This window comes from Sciurus vulgaris (assembly GCF_902686455.1).
Source record: "Sciurus vulgaris genome assembly, chromosome: 7".
Taxonomy (NCBI): Eukaryota; Metazoa; Chordata; class Mammalia; order Rodentia; family Sciuridae; genus Sciurus; species Sciurus vulgaris.
Genome location: NC_136467.1, coordinates 9,204,084 through 9,223,884, shown reverse-complemented (window position 1 = coordinate 9,223,884; position 19,801 = coordinate 9,204,084). Strand labels below are relative to the sequence as shown.

The following is a 19,801-nucleotide window of genomic DNA, read 5'->3' as shown; positions in this document are numbered from 1 at the left end:
AGCCAGCCTCAGAACTTAACAAGACCCTGTCTCAAAATAAAAAAATAAAAAGGGCCGGGGGCATAGCTCTACGTAGATCATTCCCGAGTTCAGTCTCCAGTACTAAAAAAAAAAAGGAAAAGAAAGAAAGAGTTGGTAGAGCCGTTCCCCTGCGGGGCTGTGAGGGAGTGTCATCTGTTTCAGGTCTCTCTCCTGGCTTCTGGTAGCCTCAGGTGTTCCTTGGTTTGTAGATGACTATCTTCCTCTGTGTGTCTGTCTCTGCAACCAACTTTCTCACTGGATTAGGGCCACTCTGATGACTTCATCTTCATCATCAAAGACCCTGTTTCCAAATACAGCCACATTCCACAGACACTGGGGGGTTAGGACTTCAACATCTTTGGTGGGGGCACAGTTAATCCATAGCAGGATCTCCTTGAGGAGAAAAGCCCAGGTGGAGTTTGGTTTCTCTCTGCTGACACTGCTTAAAATAATAATTGGATTTTGATGGACAAGTCAGGGGGACTGGGTGCACTTCCTAGATGTCAGACTGCAGGTCTCAGAATGATCTCAGATCGCTTCTGGCTCTAAAACCCAGCCAGCAGATACTAGTGGAGCTGGGAGTCTGAAGAAGTAACCCTCGTCTGCCCTCTGCCCTGTCTCCCCTGCAGAGGTGTCTGGAATTCTGGCTGTCACCTCAGTGGCCTGAGCTTTATCAGGTGTGGGCCGCATGTGTGCTGTGGTGCAGGAGGCATGTAGAACCCGGGCGAAGGAACAGAGGGACCCTAGCCTCTACTAGGGCGAGGTAGCCAGGCAGCTCTGAAGGGTCAGAGGTTAGGCGACCAACTCATCCCGGCTGTACACTGAAAGTCGTGTCCCAGGAACCCCTCAGTCCTGGAGACATCAGGACTGTTGGTCACCCTCAAGGAGAGAAAGTGAGGACCCAAGGATAGAGTCCAGGTTAGGCCAGGCTGGCAGGCAGTCTGCTGGGTGGTGTGAGTCGGCTGGATGTCTTGAACTTCTCCAGCTGGTCTCGGTTTCCCCCTCCTTCCAGCTGGCCCACTGTCTTGCTCTTCCTATCGACTCACCCTGGTCTGCTCTTCCACCCTCAATGCAGTGAAGCGGGCCTCATCACCCTCAGGCCCTTATTCTCAAACAGGGAGAACCCTCCCTCCCTAGGGCTTAAAAAAATGACTGTTTTGTAGCACCTCTTTACCTATCTTGGATGAAATTCCTTGATAATATCATAGGTGCATCCATAACTTTAAAAAAAATTACCCTAAATGTGACCTAAAGGAGCAATGAAAGAGAAGTGACTTACAAGTACATGGCATGCATTTCACCCTGGCGGTACTGTAGCAAGGCCGAGGAAAAGGAAAAGGCACCAGGAAGCAGGATTTCAGGAAGCCGCTGCTTTAGGCCCTGGGTCACTCCCGCCACCATGTGCACAGGTGGGCATCTCTGAAGGCCGCCGTCCCCCTTCGGTTTGCCTAGCCTCAGGACACCGCTGTGCCCACTCTGAGCCTTTCTGTACCAGCATTCCTGTCACGTCTCTCTTCCTTCTCTGCCCTGTGTTGGCTTCACTTGTGCAGTTAGGGCGGATCTAGGAAATCAGGACAGAGCTCCTAGTTCCGTATGTTCAAAACTGAAGTAGAGGCTTCTTTGCGACCCTGAGCCCTGCAGTAGGACAGACCCTTCCTGGGCTTGGGACTGGCCCACCTTGGCCTTCCCTAACCCGGCAGTTTGTGGCAAATTATGAATCAAATTATGGAGCCCTTGATTTTTATGGAGGAAATGGCTGGAGCCAAGGGATGATCACCTTCTGGAAGCAGAGGCCTTAAGAGACAGACACACACACACACACACACACACACACACACACACACACACACACAAAACCCCCAGTGTGCTCTGCATCCAAGATGGGTTGGGGACCTGGCAGGTGGGGCATCATTCCTTGGGGAGAGAAGGAGCCCAACAGGACTTGAGCAGAATCTGTGCTCTTTCCACTCTCGTGCCCCTGGTGGCTAGGAAGGGTGCTTAGCTGCATTTGTGACGGGGGCAGCACATCCCACAAAGTCTGGTCAGGGTTTGAAGTGGGGGCTGTGTTTCTACTCATATTCCAGTTTTCCCATCTGTTGTGACTGTGGCAGTGTCTCTGGCATTCACTCAGATCTCGGGTAGAGAGCCGCCAGCTCGGGCCAACGCAGATCCTCTGAGGTCAGCCTGGAAAGTGCAGGCACAGCTCCTCTGGGGGTGCCTTCTGGTGAGGGTCATCGGTGTCTGCAGGGAGCGCTAGGAGCAGGGGACCCCTTCTTCAGGCTGCAGTAGGAGTTGGAACTTTGCTGCGGTTCTTATCTTGAGAGCCTCACCAGGGACACCCACCAGCACTGTCGCTTCATAAAGACGTGGTTGCAGGTATCAGTTTCAACCAAAAAGAGGGAATTGATCTGAACGCTGGGGTAATTCACAGAACCAAAGAGTAAAAATGCATGTGGCCCCTGGGAAGGAGCTGGAGCCAACACAGCCCGGATTCCAGGGCCTAACCAGTCATCAAACTTGCTGCACACTGGCATCCCTTAGAGAGTTCCCTCTGAAAACCTGCTCTCTCTCTACTTCAGATTGGTTTGGGGTTCAGCCTGAGCATTGTGGTTTGTTAAAGCTCCTCAAGTGATTCTCACTTCCTTTTGTCTCGTCTCGAATCTGCTCAGGACCCAAGCTCCCTTGCCATGCCAGGCTGCCTGGTTAGCAGGTAGGTTTCAGAAAGGTCACCATTGCTAGGAGGTCACTGAGTGGGCCCTCAGTGACACCCTGGGGTATTGCCAGCATTCCCAGGCCACTCGTTCCCCCAGTCTTTGTAACAAATATTCCTAACCTTCTCCACGTCTTTGTGCTGGATCCCCCAGATCTCCTTGGTTATGCCTGGGCCCACACCACACAGGACCACGGGCTACCCCGCCTGCCCCACCTGCTTTCCTGCCTGAGCTATGCTGGTGAAGTTTCCCATGGTTCCACCCTCTCTCCCTTCAGCCCCGGCAAAGCAGCCCCTGGGTGCTGACAGGAGAGGCTCCTTCACCCTGCACTGGTTGAACTGGTACTTTCAGAGACTGCTGGACTTCAGTAGCTGCTTGCAGGGGCTAGGTAAAGTCACCTGGATATGCAGGTCAGACTTTGTTCCAGGGGAGACAGGTAACAGGACAGAGCCAAGAGATTGTTTCCTGACCCAGCCTCTCCTGTGAGACTGAGCAGCCAGCTGTGTTGAGAGCTCTGGCCAGTTTGCTCTCCTGCAAATGTACTCTTCTGTGTCCCTGTCTTACTTTATCACTCTCCCTGTTTCCCTGGGATTGAATCTGCTCCCAACAAAGTTAACATGGACACTATTGTCTCAATTTCTATTTTTGGGAACCAATTGAAGATATCTTTAAATGTCAAGGCACTTTGGCCCAGTAACTCAGAAAAAAACATGGGCCAGAAGCAAGGTGACCCGTTGTCTTGGTTCTTCTGGACTAGGGGGGTTTCCAGGACACGGGATTTTAGTGCTACTACTAGGGCTCTCTCAGGCCATCTAGAACTAGCTGCTCACCCTAGGCAGGGGCAGGAGCTCGCTCTACGCCCATCTGCAAATTATACACTTACCAGCCCCTGAAAACCCATTCCCTTTGCTTCCTAGGGAAGGTGGTCCCCATTCTGTAAATTATTGGAACACAGGCTGCTATATTGCTAGTCACCTGGCAAATCCAGTCCAGTCAGATGTTCAATACACATGTGCTGGTGTCTTTCTGTACTAGGCTGGTGCCGGGTCCTGGAAAGAGGAGGACAAATAAAGCGGTCCCAGTGCTTTTCATAGGGGATGGTGGTGGCTCAGCTATTGGGAATAAAATAGATGTTTCAGTCTGATAGACTGAGACGGAGCTTAAACACTCCTGCACTCCCGCAGGCAGGGAGGTGAAGGGCACTGGTGTGCCGTGCCCAGTGGAAGCTCTCACACGCCGGCCAGTGCAACTTCCCTGCCCGGAGATGAAGGGGAAGCGAACGTGTGTGCAGGGCCTTCACGACTGCGCCGCCTGGGCCCCGGAGATGGCCCACCGCCCGGGATCCACGCTCTTTTGTCCCTTCGTCCGGTGGCCAGCCGTGACACGCTCGGCGGCGGGCGTCTGGGCGATGCCCCGCGCTGGCCGGCGCCCGGCTGCCGCCCGCCGGCGCGCTCCGCTTCCGCGCACGTGACGCGCGTCGCGCTCTGACGCGTTTTCCCGGTCCGCTGCCCCGCGGCCGCGTCGCTCGGGCTCCGGCTCCGGCTCCGGCGGTGGCTGCCGCGGCTGCTGCGCGGCTCCGGGCGCGCCGGCCGGGGCGCCGGCATGGAACCGTGAGTGCCGGCCCGGGCGGGCGGCGCGGGGTCCCGGGCACGGAGCCGGGGGTCCGGGTGCCGGGCGCCCGGGTGCCGGGCGCCCTGAGCGCGTGCGGCTCGCGGGCGGGCCCCGCGGGGGTCCTGGCGGCAGGGGGCGGCCGGCGCGCCCGGCTGGAGGAGGGGAGCGGCCGGGGTCCCGCGCCCGCGGCGAGCGGGGCGCACCGGGGGCTGCCGGCGGGCTGGGCCCGGCCGCCCCGGAACCTCGCCTCCGCCCCGAGACCCGGACGCCCCCTGCCCGCGGCGCCGGGGCGCGCGACTGGGGGCCGCTGCCCAAGGCGCTTCCCGGAGGCGCGGGTGACGTGGGCACGCCCGAGCCGGCACAGCCTCGCTGGGTCCCTGGGATGCGGAGTTTTACGAGTTTGACGACCTGCTGACTTGGGCCGAGCCCCTTGTGAAGTGCAGAGCCTTTAAGGAGGAAAACCTGTCGGGGTGGCTCCAGGGACGCCGTCCCGAAGGCTTCCTTTTGATGCGCCGAGTCTCCGGCTGACCCCAGGGAGCCGGAGAGGGGGTTGGAGAAGGGTTGGCGCTGAGCGCATTTGCATAAGGTCCGGGTCTGGAGTGCGAGTCCCGCAGCGTGGAGGTTTGCCGGGCTCTGCAGGGCGGCGCGGGGAAGGCGGCCTCGGGCGGGACGGTTTGGGTTAGAGGTTTCTTTGGGGGTCTCGAGGCAGAGCAGTAACATGGCGGGGGTGGGGAAGGTGGCCTCCATGCCAGGGCCTGTGATGGAAGGACTCTTCTTCCCTCCTTCCTTGCAAGTTAGACCTTGGTTGGTAACTTCAGCACAGGGTGGAAAACCAGGCTGGCATTAAGTGTCAGGCCCAGGTGGATGTTTTAAAGATCTTCCTTTCAAATAGAAGCCAGGTGGAGGTGTGTTAGCAGTGCTGCTTCTGCACTACTCCAGGGACAGCTTTCACGGGTGCTTTTGGTTGTGTCTTGGAACACTTCCAGAGATGGGGCCCTGTGGCACAGTGGTGGTTGATGCTTCAGGGGTCCTCTTACAGACCTTTTGGGTTGGTCTGCTTGGCAGGGCATCTGGGGTTCCTGCCCTTGTCACTTTCTGTGGGAAATAGTGGAGTATGTGAAGGGGATTGGGTTTTGGCCAGGACTGGAACACAGGTTTCCTGCCTACACTGTGTTACAGGACTAGCCCAAAAGGAAGCCATTAACCAAGGAAAGGTCTCCTTGAGGAACTGCATATGCAGCTTAAATGAGAGATTTGTCACCCACAGTGTGACCAGCTGTGGGCACTCGCTGTCCGGGAGGTGTGCCTCAGGCTCTGTTGGGCAAAGGGGTGGAGGTGGTGGGGTGTGGACATCCAGAGTTCAGACAGCCTCATTGTCCTGTGTTCAGAATGGCACTGACCTGGGAATCACAAAGAGTTTGGAGCAGCAAATAAAATCCGACTCAAGTCCAAACATCTGAAGCACGTCTGGTACCGTCAGAGTGCTGTCCGAGGCAAGAAGGGACAGGAGCAGGAGTTGAAGCCTGAAGAAGGAAGTGGGTGGGAGAGAACAGGAGAAAACAGCTGCCTGGAGGAGCCGGGCAACCAGGGCAGACTGCTCAGGGGCAGGATGGCCCCCCTGCAAATACTGGCCCTGATGACCTCCCTGCTCACATGTGGCTCAACCTGCTCTTTTAAAAAGGCAGACAGATTGCCCTCAGAACCAGTCAGAGCCTAGTGTTTAAGGCCTCACCTGGAGAGCCTGCCACCTCCACCCCTTCTGAACATGCAGGGGCCAGGAGAGATGGTGGGTGGCTTCCTTGCGTTCGTCGATTGCTGAGTTCCTCCTGTTGCATTTCTCTGAAGAGGTCAGTAAGGCTGGCTTGTGCAGGTCTTGCTCGGTGTTCAAGCTGTAGTTTAAAGAGTGTATTCCTGTCTCTTTCATCTGGGGGTGTGTTCATGTAGACGTGTATTAATTAGACTCACCTCTCCCAGCAGCAAAGGGTGAGCAAACTAAGCACCGTGGATCCTTCTGTAGCTTCAGGGTCCCAAGCCTGCCAAATCTCTTAGTCCTTGAGGTTGGTGTCATGTTCCTGCAATCCTGGATTTATTTAGGATTGTGTCTCTTAGGCTAATTTTTTTTCCTGAACCAAAATGATCTCTAGAAATCAAAGATAACCACTTTGACCGTGTACTAGGCATGGTTGTATCACTTTATACCCATCATTTTATGGAATCCTTACCACCCCCTGCTGTGAGGAAGTTTTTTTCTAATGTCCCTATTTTGAGATGAGGGGACTGAGGTGCAGCCGAGTTTCTCAAGGCCAAGCTGATAAGTCTTAGCTTGGAAGGAAGCCTGGGTAGTTGACTCCAGAGCCCAAGCTCTTGACCACTGCCCTCTACTCCCTCAAGACAACAGCTGGCAGCTGACCTGTCCTCAGCAAGAGCCTTCAGGAGCAACTCCTTCCTCATCACAGCGAGCACAGGAGGGGGTCCTTGTTTCCTGGATATTATGGGTCAGGAACCTGAGGTCCTGAGAGGTAGAGTAGCCTTCCTGCCAGCCTCTGGACACTGGACCCCCAGGCCACGTGGCCTGATACTAGCTGGAGCATCACCCTCAGCTGTCACACTGCCTTTGGGAGATCAAGCGTGCTGCCTGGTGTCTCACCTGCTTCCTCTGTTTGGCCTGGGAAAGACGTTTGGTGGCCTAACCAACAGGCATCTGGATGTGAGCCTCTGGACCTGCAGCCTGGAAAGGATATAAAAGCACATGCTCCCGTGCGGAGCCCAGAACATGGCTCATTAAAATGTTGTTGGGCTTTGAATTATCACATGATGGCATTTTTGAAGCCTCATTTCTTGAGTAGTTAAAGAAATTTTTTGTGATACATTCAACTTCATTGAAATTTCAGACTTCTTATTGTTTGCCCCCTCAGAAATTTCTTTTCAAAACCCATTCAGTGGTAGGTTATTTAAAAAGCAAAGGTCCTGGGGAGGGAGCTGGAGTGAGTGTGAGGGAATGGCAGCCTCCTTTCTGCCCTGACCCTCACATGTTGGGTACCGTCTGTGGGTTCAGATCCCGCCTCCACCTCCTGCTGCCCGGGACCCTACCCAACTGTTTTCTCGTGTGTAAAACGGCCTGTAACACCTCTGCCCAGGAAGCTCCTAGCCTGAGATCAAGTAGGTGCTTGGGGGTGCTAGCTCCTGCCCTCTCCTTCGGTGGCTGAAGCTCACGGAGCAGAATCACTACACAGTGCGTGTCCAGAGACCTGTGCCAGTGGAGACTGAAACTTTTCACAATAGGAAGTAGAGAAACTGGGTGTGGTGACACATGTACTCCATGCTACTCCGTAGGCCCAGGCAGGAGATCACTTGAGCCCAGGGGTTCAAGACCAGCCTGGAAAACATCAAGACTCCATGTCAAACAAAGAGAAGAGAGGGATGAGAAAACACAACTATTACTTATAAAAACTTACATGACTCAATGCTGCCTTCTCATTATGCCTTTTTAAACATTTTGGTTTTTTTATTTCAATTTCAAATCACAACAACACTATAATGACTGGTCCTCTCTCCTGCAATGAGGAAACAGTCCCTGGGAGGTGGTTTTAGCTTGCCCCTGACTGTGGAGGCAGAAAGTGGAGAACGTAGCTGATGGACACAGGCCAGCACCTTGGGCTGAGGAAGAGATTGTTTTTATGCCAATTGTGAAAAAAACAAAGCCTTAGCTAAAATATGAGAATGGGCTGGAGATTTTAAAATCCCTTCCCACTGCACAGATCCTGTAAGTTTTCAGGTGGGAAATCTATATTATCAGTTGGACAAGTAGCAAATTAGTAGTAGTATTTTTGGTCATAACTACCTACTGTATTGGTGACTTGATGATATGAGATAGAATATGTCTTGGTAACAAAGCCTCCGCCTTCCAGGTGCTGTCTCTGGTCTAGCACTGTCTGTTATTGGGGTGCGATGAGGTACTTGTGCACCCTCTCATTCTCTGCCCTCCAGAATCCAGAATCCCACCATCCTGTGGTCCTTCAGCCTTCAGGCCTGTGTGAGCCAGGTACACACTATGCTGGCCTCCCACCTTCTGCTAGTGCTGTTTTGTGGCTGCAGTGCAGGCTGGCGTGGGACTGAGAAATGTGTAGTGAGTGTGTAATTGTGGCTGCAGGGGATCTGAAGCGCTCAGCTGGTCTAATGGGGCTTTCCAGCTGGCTGAGCCGGGAGGCAGGGTGTCCCGGCTAAGTGCATGCGTCCTTAAGGACTGTGGTGGTTGCCAGGTGGGCCTCTTGTACTGAAGTAGCATGGACCTGCTTTGCCTGCCTCAGATGTAAATGGAGAGCCAGAGCCACCAACGCCATGAAAAGACAACGTGGGAGAGGACAGCTCTTGTGGTTCAGTGGTTGACAATTTATCATGGCAGGGAACATAGTAGAACTCAGAGGAATCAGGAATAAGACTAGGGAAGAGTGGGTATGAATGTAGGAATCATGAAGTCATTGGACACTCACCAGTTGTGCACGTGCTGGGCCCCTGCAGGTCGGAGCAGCTCTGGAATCGGGAGGACGTGGATGTTGAACATCCACAGCAAAGCCCTGAAACAGGCTTGGGCCCTGAGTCCTGTAAGTGGGTAAACAGTCGCTTTCTCTCAGACAGGTTGGGGATGCCTCACCTGAGGCAGGTTGGGGGACCAGGATGGAGTGACAGATCAGTGTCAGCAAACGGGTAGCCTGTGGTGGCAGGATAGTTGATAGCTGCAGTTATTCTGAAAGGACAGTTCCAGCCTAGAGATGGGAGGTTTTCCACACCTGCATGACTTGGTATCTAGAGTTTCATTTTAAAATTTTGGTTAATTTTTTTGGATTGTGTATATCCATGGGAAATTTTTAGTCAGATTATTTCGTGAAAAGTGACTTAGTTCCTGGGCATAAATGATCCCGGAAGTCCAGAAGTCAAGGTGGGGCCTGGCCAGGCCCAACCCAGCCACTCCAGTTCCCTGTGACCTAGATGGCTCCTGTCTTCTCTCCATCCTGCGCCGTCTGCTGGCATCCACGAGTTCTGGCCTGAGCAATTGGAAGGTGGAATTGCCCGGCGATGAGATGGGGAAGGCTTCGGTCAGGTTTGAGGTGCCTGCTGGGATCCCAAGTGGAGGTGGCAAGTGGACAATTTAGTAAGGGAGTTGAGGGGAGAGGGCTGGGCTGAGATATGAGCAAGGGGATTGTCCCCGCCCACATCAGTTCCCAAGCCTGAGACAGGATGCTGTCACCGTGGAGTGAGGAGAGGAGGGAGGAGACAGAGACGGCAAAGACAGATGTGTCCCTGTAAGAGAACAGTGACACCCAACTGCAGAGAGCCTGTGGTGTCATTTTCCAGCTGCTTCCACATGTGAATCGTCATCTTGACAGACTTCCTCTCGCTTGGGAAATGGATATGACTATGCCTACTGACGGGAAGATAGGACTTACTGTGGTTTGGATTATGACTGCAATTTAGGGGCTAGGCTTTCCAATAAAGACATTTTTGTTTCTCTAGGAAATTTGTATTTTTAAGCACCCATGAAATTGAAGTCAGTAAATAAGAAACCCAAAGAGTCCAAGGGGGTGGTCTGTTTCGTTGCACTTGGAAGGCCTTCCAAGGCCTGGGAGTTCGAGCTAGGCCAGGACTTAGAGCACGTGTTAAGTGCCTAGTGTGAGAAGAAGCAGGAGCCTGCAGAGGAAGGCTGCTGCACAGCCCAGAAGAGCGGGCGGGTGTGTAGGAGGCTCCCGCCTGGTTAGTGGGGCAGAAGACTTCCCAGCAGGCTGCTTGACCCGGCCTGCGTCTCACCTGTGCGTGAGGAACTACACAGCGCTTTGGAAATGGGATGGAAGTCGAGTCGGTGTGCTGTGAATGCCTGTCGTGTGCCAGGCCTGGCAGGGGGGTGGTACTTTGTCCTCAGGTGCTCAGCTGTATAGTGCAGGCACACCTGTTGTGATGGCGAGATGGGGCAGTCTTGAGACGCACACAGCGCACCTGAGTGTGGGAGAGGATTTAGACAAACGGGCAGGGAGAAGGAGCCTTTCCATCAGGGAACAGTGTGAGGACTTATCTGGAGTCGCGCAGGGTGCATGTAGGGTGGTAGGAAGATTGGGTTGGGATTGTGGGGAAGGACTCGGGGGACCTCGAGAGCCCTAAGGAGGAGCTTTCACTTGACCTAGTTGGTGGTGGGCAGCCACCGCAGGCTTCATATGGGGCAGGCTGTATAGCAGCTATAGTAACCACAACCAAGAAGCTGGGAGGCAGTGGCAGTAGTTCTGATGGGAGTTCCTGAGGACCTGGGGGGCGCAGGGCATGCTGGGAATGGAGGGGACTTGGGAAGCAGGGTCTTGCCTCTTCTGACCGTGTGGGATGAACAGGAGGGGATGCGCGAGATGAATCGGAGGTGTTAGGGTGCAGGGATGGAGGCAGGCTGAGGCAGGAAGTGGGGAGTGGGTGCAGGGTTTCATCGTGTTACTCTTTCTGCCAGTGAGTTTGGTGTTATACCTACCCACCATGAAGCAGGGTAGGACTTCCGATGAGGGTGTCTTGGGAGACACTATTTTAGAGTGGGGTAGGGAGCCTGGGGATGGTTCCTGAAGGCAGGAAGGACAGTTAGAGCGGAAGCAGAGCCAGTGTTGGAGAACCCATGAGAATCCGGGACTGGAGAACTTCGGCAGGATGGACACGAGCACCGGCAGGCTGTGGCCCGGAGGCCCCTTGGTGGTGGGCTCTGTGGTTTTCTGCATCATAGTCTGGCTCCTAGTAGTTGTGGAAATATCCTCCAGTTGGTCTGATTGTAGAGGGTGACAGGCTGCATTGGTCACTGAGACTTGCCTGGCCTTGGCCTGGGTCAGCCTAGTGTTTAGGGACATCTGGCATTTCAGTGGGAGGTGGGTTTGGCAGGAAGCAGAGCCGTCAGTTGGACCTGGGTCAGGACAGCAGTACATGCCACAGGTGCAGCCCCCGGGCTGGTCTCCAGCAGCAGGGATGAGCCAGTTCTGGCAAAGATTGCTCACTTCTGTCTCTACCTTGGCTTCTCAGAGTTTTGTTGTCTTGACTGAGCAACAGTTTTAGACCTATGATGTCTCAGGGCAGTGTTCCTGGGCCTTCAGGAGTCTCTGTTTTGGGGGGACAAAGGTTTTAGATGGGAAGTTAAGAGCAGAGGGAGCCATGGAGGGAAGGCACAGTCTGGGTGCCATTCCTGGCCCTTGGTGGCCCTGTAGGCCATAGAGGGTCTGGACACAAGTCTCCCAGAGTCGGGGAGTGGCAAGGGCTGAGAGTGTTTGCTGCTTGTTAGGGCAGAGGCAGTGGAAAGCAAGGCCTGGGGCCACCCTTCTTCAGCCAGCTGACCCAGTGTGGGTGGCGGTGCCCTGGGCGTGTTTCTCGAGCTCAGATGTTTGCTTTCTGTGTTTTTTTTCCATTGACTTGGGGGACTATCGGTGAACTAAGAAAATTTCTATTAAACTGGGTTTAAGTGGAAGTTTTAAGAAAGGGAACATGAAGAACCACCTTTTTTTCTCTTTGACTTTTTGGTGGCACTGGGGATTAAACCCAGGGGTGCTATACCACTGAACTATATCTCTAGGGCTTTTATTTTTTATTTTGAAAGAGTGTCTTGCTAAGATGCTGAGGCTGGCCTTGAACTTGGGAATCCTCCTGCCTCAGCCTCCCAAGTTGCTGGGATTATAGGCATGCACCACGGCCCCTGGCTCCTTCAGTGTTCTGAGGAACAAGGCAGCATGTCACTGGGTGGGTTGCATTTGACCTCTGCTGTCATGCCCTGTCCTGATGTCTTTATTCAGCCTTCCTTCTCATCTGCTGAGTCATGGTGCTTTTAGGGTGTCAGTGATGCGTTTTCAACGTTCAAGTTTAAAATGTAAGTATTCTGTTTTTCCGCCTGCCAGCCTGCCTTCATCGTGTGCTTGGGGAGTGCTCGGTGTTCTGGGGCGGGCTGATGGGAGCATGGTGGAAAGCTCATAAATGGCTGTGCAGGAGTTTTCCAAACAGGTTCCTATTCACACGAGAGTGGTAGCAATGGCAGAGTATTTGTGTACCTTTCACCAGCTTCCTGGTGGCGACATCTTTCGTAACCTGGCGTCTATCAGAACTAGCATTGTTAACACCAGTACCATACCAGTGACTGTTTGCATTCCGCCACCTTCCAGTCCACTTAGCTTGGTGCAAGCTCTTTCTGTGTGAAAACGCCCTGTGCGGTGTCCTGGAAATCTTCCTCTCCTCCGAGTGTTAAAACAGAAATGCATCAGACGCCCTAAGTGAGGACACTAAGTCTTAGGCTCCGCCCCTGGGAACAGGGACAGAGGACTTGCTTGTTCTTCTGTGGGCATCACTTTCAAACTTGGTCGTGCTTCCCTACCCCCAGGGAGGGGCAGGTGCTGCCAAAGGGCAGAGCTGTGACTCCTGGGACAGGTCTATCATCTCCAGATCTGTTTCCCCTCTGTGAATCAAAGGGGCCGGGCTCCTCCCGGAGACCGTTCCAGCTCTGGTGTACAAGGCTCTCTGAGTTGGGACCTGGCTCCTTCCCCGGCTTCCCTGTCCTGCCAAGCAGAGTTGTTTGTGGGTCAGAGTTTGGACCAGAGGCTGAGGGAAACCCTGGAGGTTTAGTCAACCCAGTGACAATGATCTGAAAGTCCACAGGGCAGAGTATACATCCACCAGGCGGTCATCAGGGCCACGTCAGAGTGGCGGTGGCTCCCAGGCCTCACCTTTGTCCTGAGACGACAGCAGAGCGGCAGCCTCCTTCCCGGCAGCTGGAGCTGGTGGGGGGAGGAGGCGAGTGTGCTCGGGGTGCACCTCTGTGCCCAGAAGTCAGTGACCTTTCCCTCGTTCTTGGCCACACCTGTCTCAGGGTTGAGAGAGTCAAGTCCGTCCTGTTGCTCCTGGCTCCCAAGACCAGGAAGCACGGGGACTGCTGGACACAGCACTGCAAGAGCCAGCCCAGGCTCCCTCCTCATCCGTGGTGCTTCTTGAGGGTTCAGACGGGTGGGCCAGGCAAGTCCCACCTGCAGGCTCTTTTTGTAAGTGAGGTCGAATTGGTACAGACCCTGTTTATGGGATGCCTTGGCCACGTGAAGGCAGAGCAGAGGGCCTGTGCAGAGGCTGGGTGACCTGCAAGTCCAAGACCTTGTTGTCTGGTCCTTTCAGACTTTTGTCTGCTGGTCCTCGTTCGGGGAGTTCCAAGAGCAGATTTGTGCCTGTACTGCATTTTCTTCTGACGGTGGGGCGGGGTGCTGCTGGGGTGCATTTGGGACCCCCAAGTGTGCCTCTGCATTGGTGTAAGTTGTGTCAAAAGCAGACTCACCCAGGAGGGTCAGGCTGCCCTTCACCAGGACTGCAACATAGGAGGGACACTGGGCTAGTGGAGGCCAGATGCAAATGAGCTGTGATCCCTGGTGTTCCCTCGGGGCATGCCTGTGACAGACCTGTGACAGACCTGTGACAGCTCACATTGAGCCAGAATGAGTGAGGAGTCAGGCCCCGTAAGGTTGCACTGGGGCTCTGCTCTGGCAGCTGGAGTGGGCTGTGTGAAGAAGGGTCCATCCACTATCTGGTGACACGTGTGACCTTGTGGGAGCAGAGTCACAGCATGTTCTGCCACAAGGGTTGGGTTTGGCCTGTCCTGTGCAGGCCAGGGTAGCCTGGGACATACAGGAGGGTCCGAGGTCTTTGAGACTGCTTTGTCGGGGATGGTCACAAGTTTCAGAACAGGTGTCCTTGTGAGGTGAGGACGGGGGTGGGGGGGTGGCCTTGTGGGCCTGACGGGCTGGCACGTGTGCCCCACGGCTGTCCTCCTGTGGCTCTGTGGGTGACCCCGCTCTGCTCCGCAGGTTGGCACCCATGCGGCTCTACACGCTCTCCAAGCGCCACTTTGTCCTCGTGTTTGTCGTCTTCTTCATCTGCTTTGGCCTGACTGTCTTCGTGGGGATCAGAGGTGAGTTCAGTTTTTAATTGTTCAGTCATCTTGCCACTCGGCCACCTTGGTTTCTCCTCTCAGCCTGCCCAGCCGTAACCCTTTGTCCCCCCAGGCCCCAGTGTGAAGGGAGACAGGACACTTGTCCCTGAGCCCACAGGGCAGAAGGGGTCTGGCCCTGTACCTCTGCTTCTCCTGGAAGAGGCACAGTGAGCAGCTGAGTGACCCTGGCCATGCCCCTCATTAGAGGCATGGTCGCCCATCAGCCTTTTATCGGCACCTTTAGTGGCCAAGCAAACATTCCTAGAGTCTGCTGTGCTGGGGAGTCCAGACCCTGCCCACGGGGGATGGCAGCTGACAAGGCCTGACGCTGTGAGGGGGCGGGGTGCAGCTGAGTGCAACACAGGCCAGCAGGCCGGGCTCTGGGGACACTCTGAGCCCTCGGCAGGGCCCTGTGAAGAGTGCTGGGCAGCCACATGCTGTCCAGCTTGCCTTTAGATGCCCTGCTGCAAAGCGTTCGAGGGGAAAAGCCACACTGCACAAACTTGGCCTTGAAAATGCTTCGACATGGGCTGGGGAGATAGCTCAGCTGGTAGAGTGCTTGAGGCCCTGGGTTCAATCCCCAGCACCACAAAAAAAAAAAAAAAAAAGAAAATGCTTTGAAATCTTCTTGGCAGGCTGGCCTCCTTTCCCAGACAGACAGCAGCCCAGAGGCTGAGTAGCTCTCAGCGGTTTTCACCAGGTTTCCAGAACCTGGGTCTTCAATCCTGCCTCGAGGGTGGGCAGCTGGGCCCTGTGGTTGGAGGGTGCACCTCTTCATTTCTTTCTCTTTCAAGTGAACTGTCTCTGTCATCGAGGGTAGTTTTTGGTGGCCCTTTGTCCCACTGAAGCCCCAGCGCTGTAGGGTGAGTGATGGTGAGGCTTGGCCCATCCCAGAGGCACTTGTGCCTCAAGGCCCGTTTCCCACCCAAACTGAAGTTCAGTTTGTGAGTGGACTGGGCAGCCTGGGGGTGGGGCATTCTGGTGCTGCTCGCCTGCTGAGGATGGTGACACAGCGCAGATGAGAGCTGATGGGTTAGTTCTGATCGGAGGCTAGTCTGAGTCCAGAGGTGGGAGAGAGCGGGAATTCCCCTTAAGCCTTTTGGTTCTTTTAGGCCTTCAGTAGATTTCATGAGGCTCACCCACAGTGGAGAGTGGGGCGGGCAATCTGCTTATTCAGTCTACTTTTTCAAATATTAATCTCATCCAGGAGTTCCTCACAGACACAGTAGAATAATGTTTAGCCAAATATCTAGGCACCATGTGGCCCAGTGAGGTTGACGTTGACACACAAAATTAACTATCGTAAGTGCTCTGTTCCTAGTTACTTTATGTGTCAAGGTTATTGTTATTTCAGAGTTAAGAGTACTTAAGGGATCATTTGGTTAGTCCCCTCATTTTGCAAATGAGGAAATTGGGACCCAGAAAGCCTAGTTAGCAAAGAGTAGAGTCCATGTTCTTCTGATTGCCATGTCTTAATTCTTTCAGGAAGCCATACTGCCTAGTTAGCAGTTCACTCAGATTGTGAATCTACTTAAAAGAAGCTTGATCGAGTATAAGCCTCTTTCCTTCTCAGCATTCATAAACACATTCTAGAGACACATCCCTGCACTGGTCGAGGTACATACACCAGCACCGCCTGGACTTAAGCGGAGGATTATTGGCGGCAGGCTGGGCTGGTCACTGAGGCACTCCAGAAAGCTGGCATCACAATCTGAGAGGATATGTTTTAGAGCAAATCCAGTTCTAAATTAAATCAAAACTAGATTCTCAGTGTCTCCTTTTATTCTTCTTTTAAGGCCAAAGTTCTGGAGGATAATGACAAGGCTAATAAAAATTTGGAGAGGATTCTGGGAAAGTGGTGGGAGAGGAAAGATTGTCTTGATGACAAGTGCAGCGACAGCCTCGGTAGAGCTGTTTCGGAGCTCCAGTGCTGGCTGAAGGCTTGCAGCTTCCCGGGGAGGACTAGAACCATAAGCCGTGGCTAACTACAGTCGGTGCAGCTCTTGGCCCGCGTATGGGGACCATTGCCTACCAAGCCCTAAAGCAGTCAGCTGCGTACGTGTTCCCGAACAACCTGTATATGGCTTGTGGGGCCCCAGGTGGGGAAAAGGACCCTCTTCTCCTAATAGTGGGGTTTCTGCTCTGATTGTTGATTTCTGCTTCTGATCACAGAGATACAAGGAGGTGGGCATCCATTGTTATTGCACCTTCCTTTTGGGTGCCAGACATTGAAGGCTAGGAGATTCAAAAACAACTGTGGACACAGGGGAAATTAGGACGTCATCATACCTGCCTGAGGAGGACACAGACTCAGAAAAGACCTCAGAAGACTTTAAGTTTACCCCTCAGACTGATCCTGGGCACAGAGTCAGCCAACAATAGCCATATCAACAAAACCAAAAAACTCTGGGGAAGTGGGAGAGTCTAATTTTCCAGGGTAACACATTGTTAGATTTAAGTGTCCAGTTTTCAACAAAAAATCATAAGGCATAAAAAAAGTAAAGTGTGGAGTGGGGAGGAGCTGGCTACGAGGGTGGGGGTAAAAAAAAAAAAAAGTATGGCCCATTAAAAGGAAACAAATAACAGAATCTATCTCTAAGGCTGTGTGCTGATCCCCTAGACTAAAGTCAAGACAACCCTCTTAAGGATGCTGAAAGAACCAAAGGAAGATGTGGAGAAAGCCCAGGAAACAATGTTTGCACAAAATGGAAATATCAATAAAGAGCTAGAAAAACTAAAACCAAAAAGAAATTCTGGAGCTGAAAAGTACAGTGATGAATACGTGAAAGATTCCCTAGAAGAATGGAAGAATTGAAGGGAAGCTTTGAGTAGGTGCAACAAAAAACCAGCAATTGAAGATAGGAGCAAGGAGATACTGCAGTCTAAGGAACAAAGAAAAGTGAGCACAGGGGACACCATCAAGTGGACCAGCACACACATCATGGGGTCTCAGGAGGAGAAAGGGGCAGAAACGATGTCTGAAAACTTCCGAATTTTGATGGAAGATGTGAATATAAATATCCAGGAACCTCAGCAAGCTCAAAATGGGCTGATCTTGAAAACACCAACACCAACACACATGAAACCAAGTCATAGAAGCCAAAAAGAGAAGGAACCTTGAAAGCAGCCCCAGAGGGACTCATCACATACAGGAGAGCCTTGGTAAGGTTGTTAGCAGAGATTGCACCAAAAACTTGAGGCCACAAGGCACTGAACTGATACGTTCAAAGTGCTAAAAGAGCTGTCAATGAAGAATCCTGTATCTGGCAACTGTCCTTTAAAAGTGAGGAAGAAATTAAGACTTTCTCAGATAAACCGAAGATGAGGGAGTTGTTTCCACTAGGACCACCCTGAAAGATTGCTCCAGGAAGGTGGACAGGTTGAAATGAAAGGACGCCAGGGAGTAACTCGAAGCCATGGACTCTCAGTAAGGGCAGTTACAGGGGTGATTATAAAAGCTCATGTCATTCTGACAATATAGAATAACGGCAATTTTTGTTTTCTAATGACCTAAGACAAATATATTTTTAAACCAATTATTAGCATAAAAGCTAGTATTACTATAACTTTCATCTGTAACTCCACATTTTGTTTTCTACATGAGTTAAGGGATGAATGCACTAAAGATATTTTGGTTTTAGAAATAAATAATATATATAAAGACAATTTTATCACAATTGTGATATCACCCATGCAAAGAGGTAGGGACAGAGCTGTTAAAAGGAGCAGAGTTTTTGTATGTTATTAATGTTAAGCTGGTATAAATTCAAGTTAGAATGTTATAATTTTTGAGTGTAAAATATGGGCCAAAAAAGCTATGAGACATAGAATACAAATGCATAGAAAACCAAGGCATACAGAAAACAAAGGAACAGAAGTAAGCCCCTCTAACCAGTGAATACTTTAAATGTAAGTGGATTAAACTGTCTAATCAAAAGTCAGAGTTAGGAACTGGTGTTGTGGCTCAGTGGTACAGGACTGGGTTCAGTCCTCAGCACCACATAAAAATAAAAAAATAAAGGTATCGTGTCCATCTACATTAAACACACACTCACACACACAAGTATATTTAGAGATTTATATATTTTTTTTTAAAAAGTCAGAGTTAGGCAGAGTAGATTTTAAAAAACAAGATCCAGATGATATCTAGTCTACAGCAGACACATTTTAGATCCAAAGACACAGGTCAAAGTGAAAAAGTGGAAAAGAATAGTCCATGCAAATAGTACCAAATGACCCATTAATTCTAGCTGCGGTCATGTATTCAAAAGAACTGGCCAGGCACTGTAGAGCATGGCTGTGGTCCCAGCTGCTTGAGAGGTAGAGGCAGGAGGGTCACAAGTTTTAGGCCAGCGTGGGCAATTTAGCAAGAGCCTTCTCAAAACAAGATAATGTGCTTTAAAAAGGGCTGGGAAGTAGCTCAGTGGTGGAGCACTTGCTTAGCATGTCTGAGGCTCTGGATTCAACCCGTAATATAGAAAAAAATTTAAAAATTTGAAGGCAGGATCTTGAGATATTTATATACTAATGTTAAATTGTTTATGGTAGCTAAAACTGAAATGAATTTAAGTGTTCATTGACAGATGAATATATAAGCAAAGTATGATATATACTACAATTAAATATTAACCTTAAAAAATAAGAAAATTTAGATACTTGCAGTAACGTGGATGAATTTTCAGGACATTAAATGAAACAAGCCAGTCACAAAAAGACTGCTTATATGATGTATCAAGTAAGTTCTGCTTACGTGATGTAGGTGGAGAAGTCAGACAGCAGACTGGGGAGTCATTGTTCAATGTGGACAGAATTTCAGTTTTACAGGATGAGAAAAGTTATGGAGATGAGGGTGGTGACGGGTGCCCAACACAAATGTCCTTACCACTGCTGAATGCACACCTGAAAATTGTTAAAATGGTGAATTTCATGTTGTGTTCTTTTAAGCTTATATTGGTATATGTTTGGCTTACTATATCTTCTACTTAGAATTTCTGAAAGACTGGACTAATTGGATCAATACAAAAATGTGTCTTAGTCTTTTGGAAGAAATATTTATGTTTTATGAAATATGTAGTGACGTGAATTTTTTCATATCTCAAGTAATATTTTTTCTTTTTTAAAATTATTTTTAGATACACATGACAGTAGAGTATATTTTGCATATTATACATATGTGGAGGATAACTTCCCATTCTTGTGCTTGTGCATGATGTGGAGTTACACTGGTCGTGTGTTCATATATGAACATAGGAAGGTTAAGTCCGATTTGTTCTACTGTCTTCCTGTTCCCATCCCCGCTCCCCTTCATTCCCCTTTGTCTAATCCAGTGAACTTCTATTCTGTGCCCCCCGCCCCCTTATTGTGTGTTGACATCCATATATCAGAGTGGTGAATGTTTTCTTGGGGCCAGGCACCAGAGAGAGCCCTCAGAGCATTAAGAGAGGGTCCCATGGAACCCCACATACTGAGCGTGGGTCAGGCCACCGTGGGTGCA

At 51.5% G+C, this 19,801-nt stretch overlaps 1 protein-coding gene across 3 annotated transcripts in view; it reads left to right on the top strand.

Moving 5' to 3' along the window:
• The window catches only part of TMEM181 (transmembrane protein 181), a 48,784-nt gene that overhangs the window by 8,585 nt on the left and 20,398 nt on the right, over nt 1-19,801 (top strand). Inside the window, exons 1-2 of one of the 3 annotated variants that reach the window (XM_079146775.1) lie at nt 4,262-4,342; nt 14,183-14,286. In XM_079146775.1, coding sequence (XP_079002901.1) covers nt 4,335-4,342; nt 14,183-14,286 — 112 coding nt within the window. In that variant the 5' untranslated portion in view covers nt 4,262-4,334. Of the gene's footprint in view, nt 1-4,261; nt 4,343-9,476; nt 13,373-14,182; nt 14,287-19,801 lie in introns of those variants that run through there. The other 2 variants (XM_079146776.1, XM_079146774.1) reach the window with 2 other exon arrangements.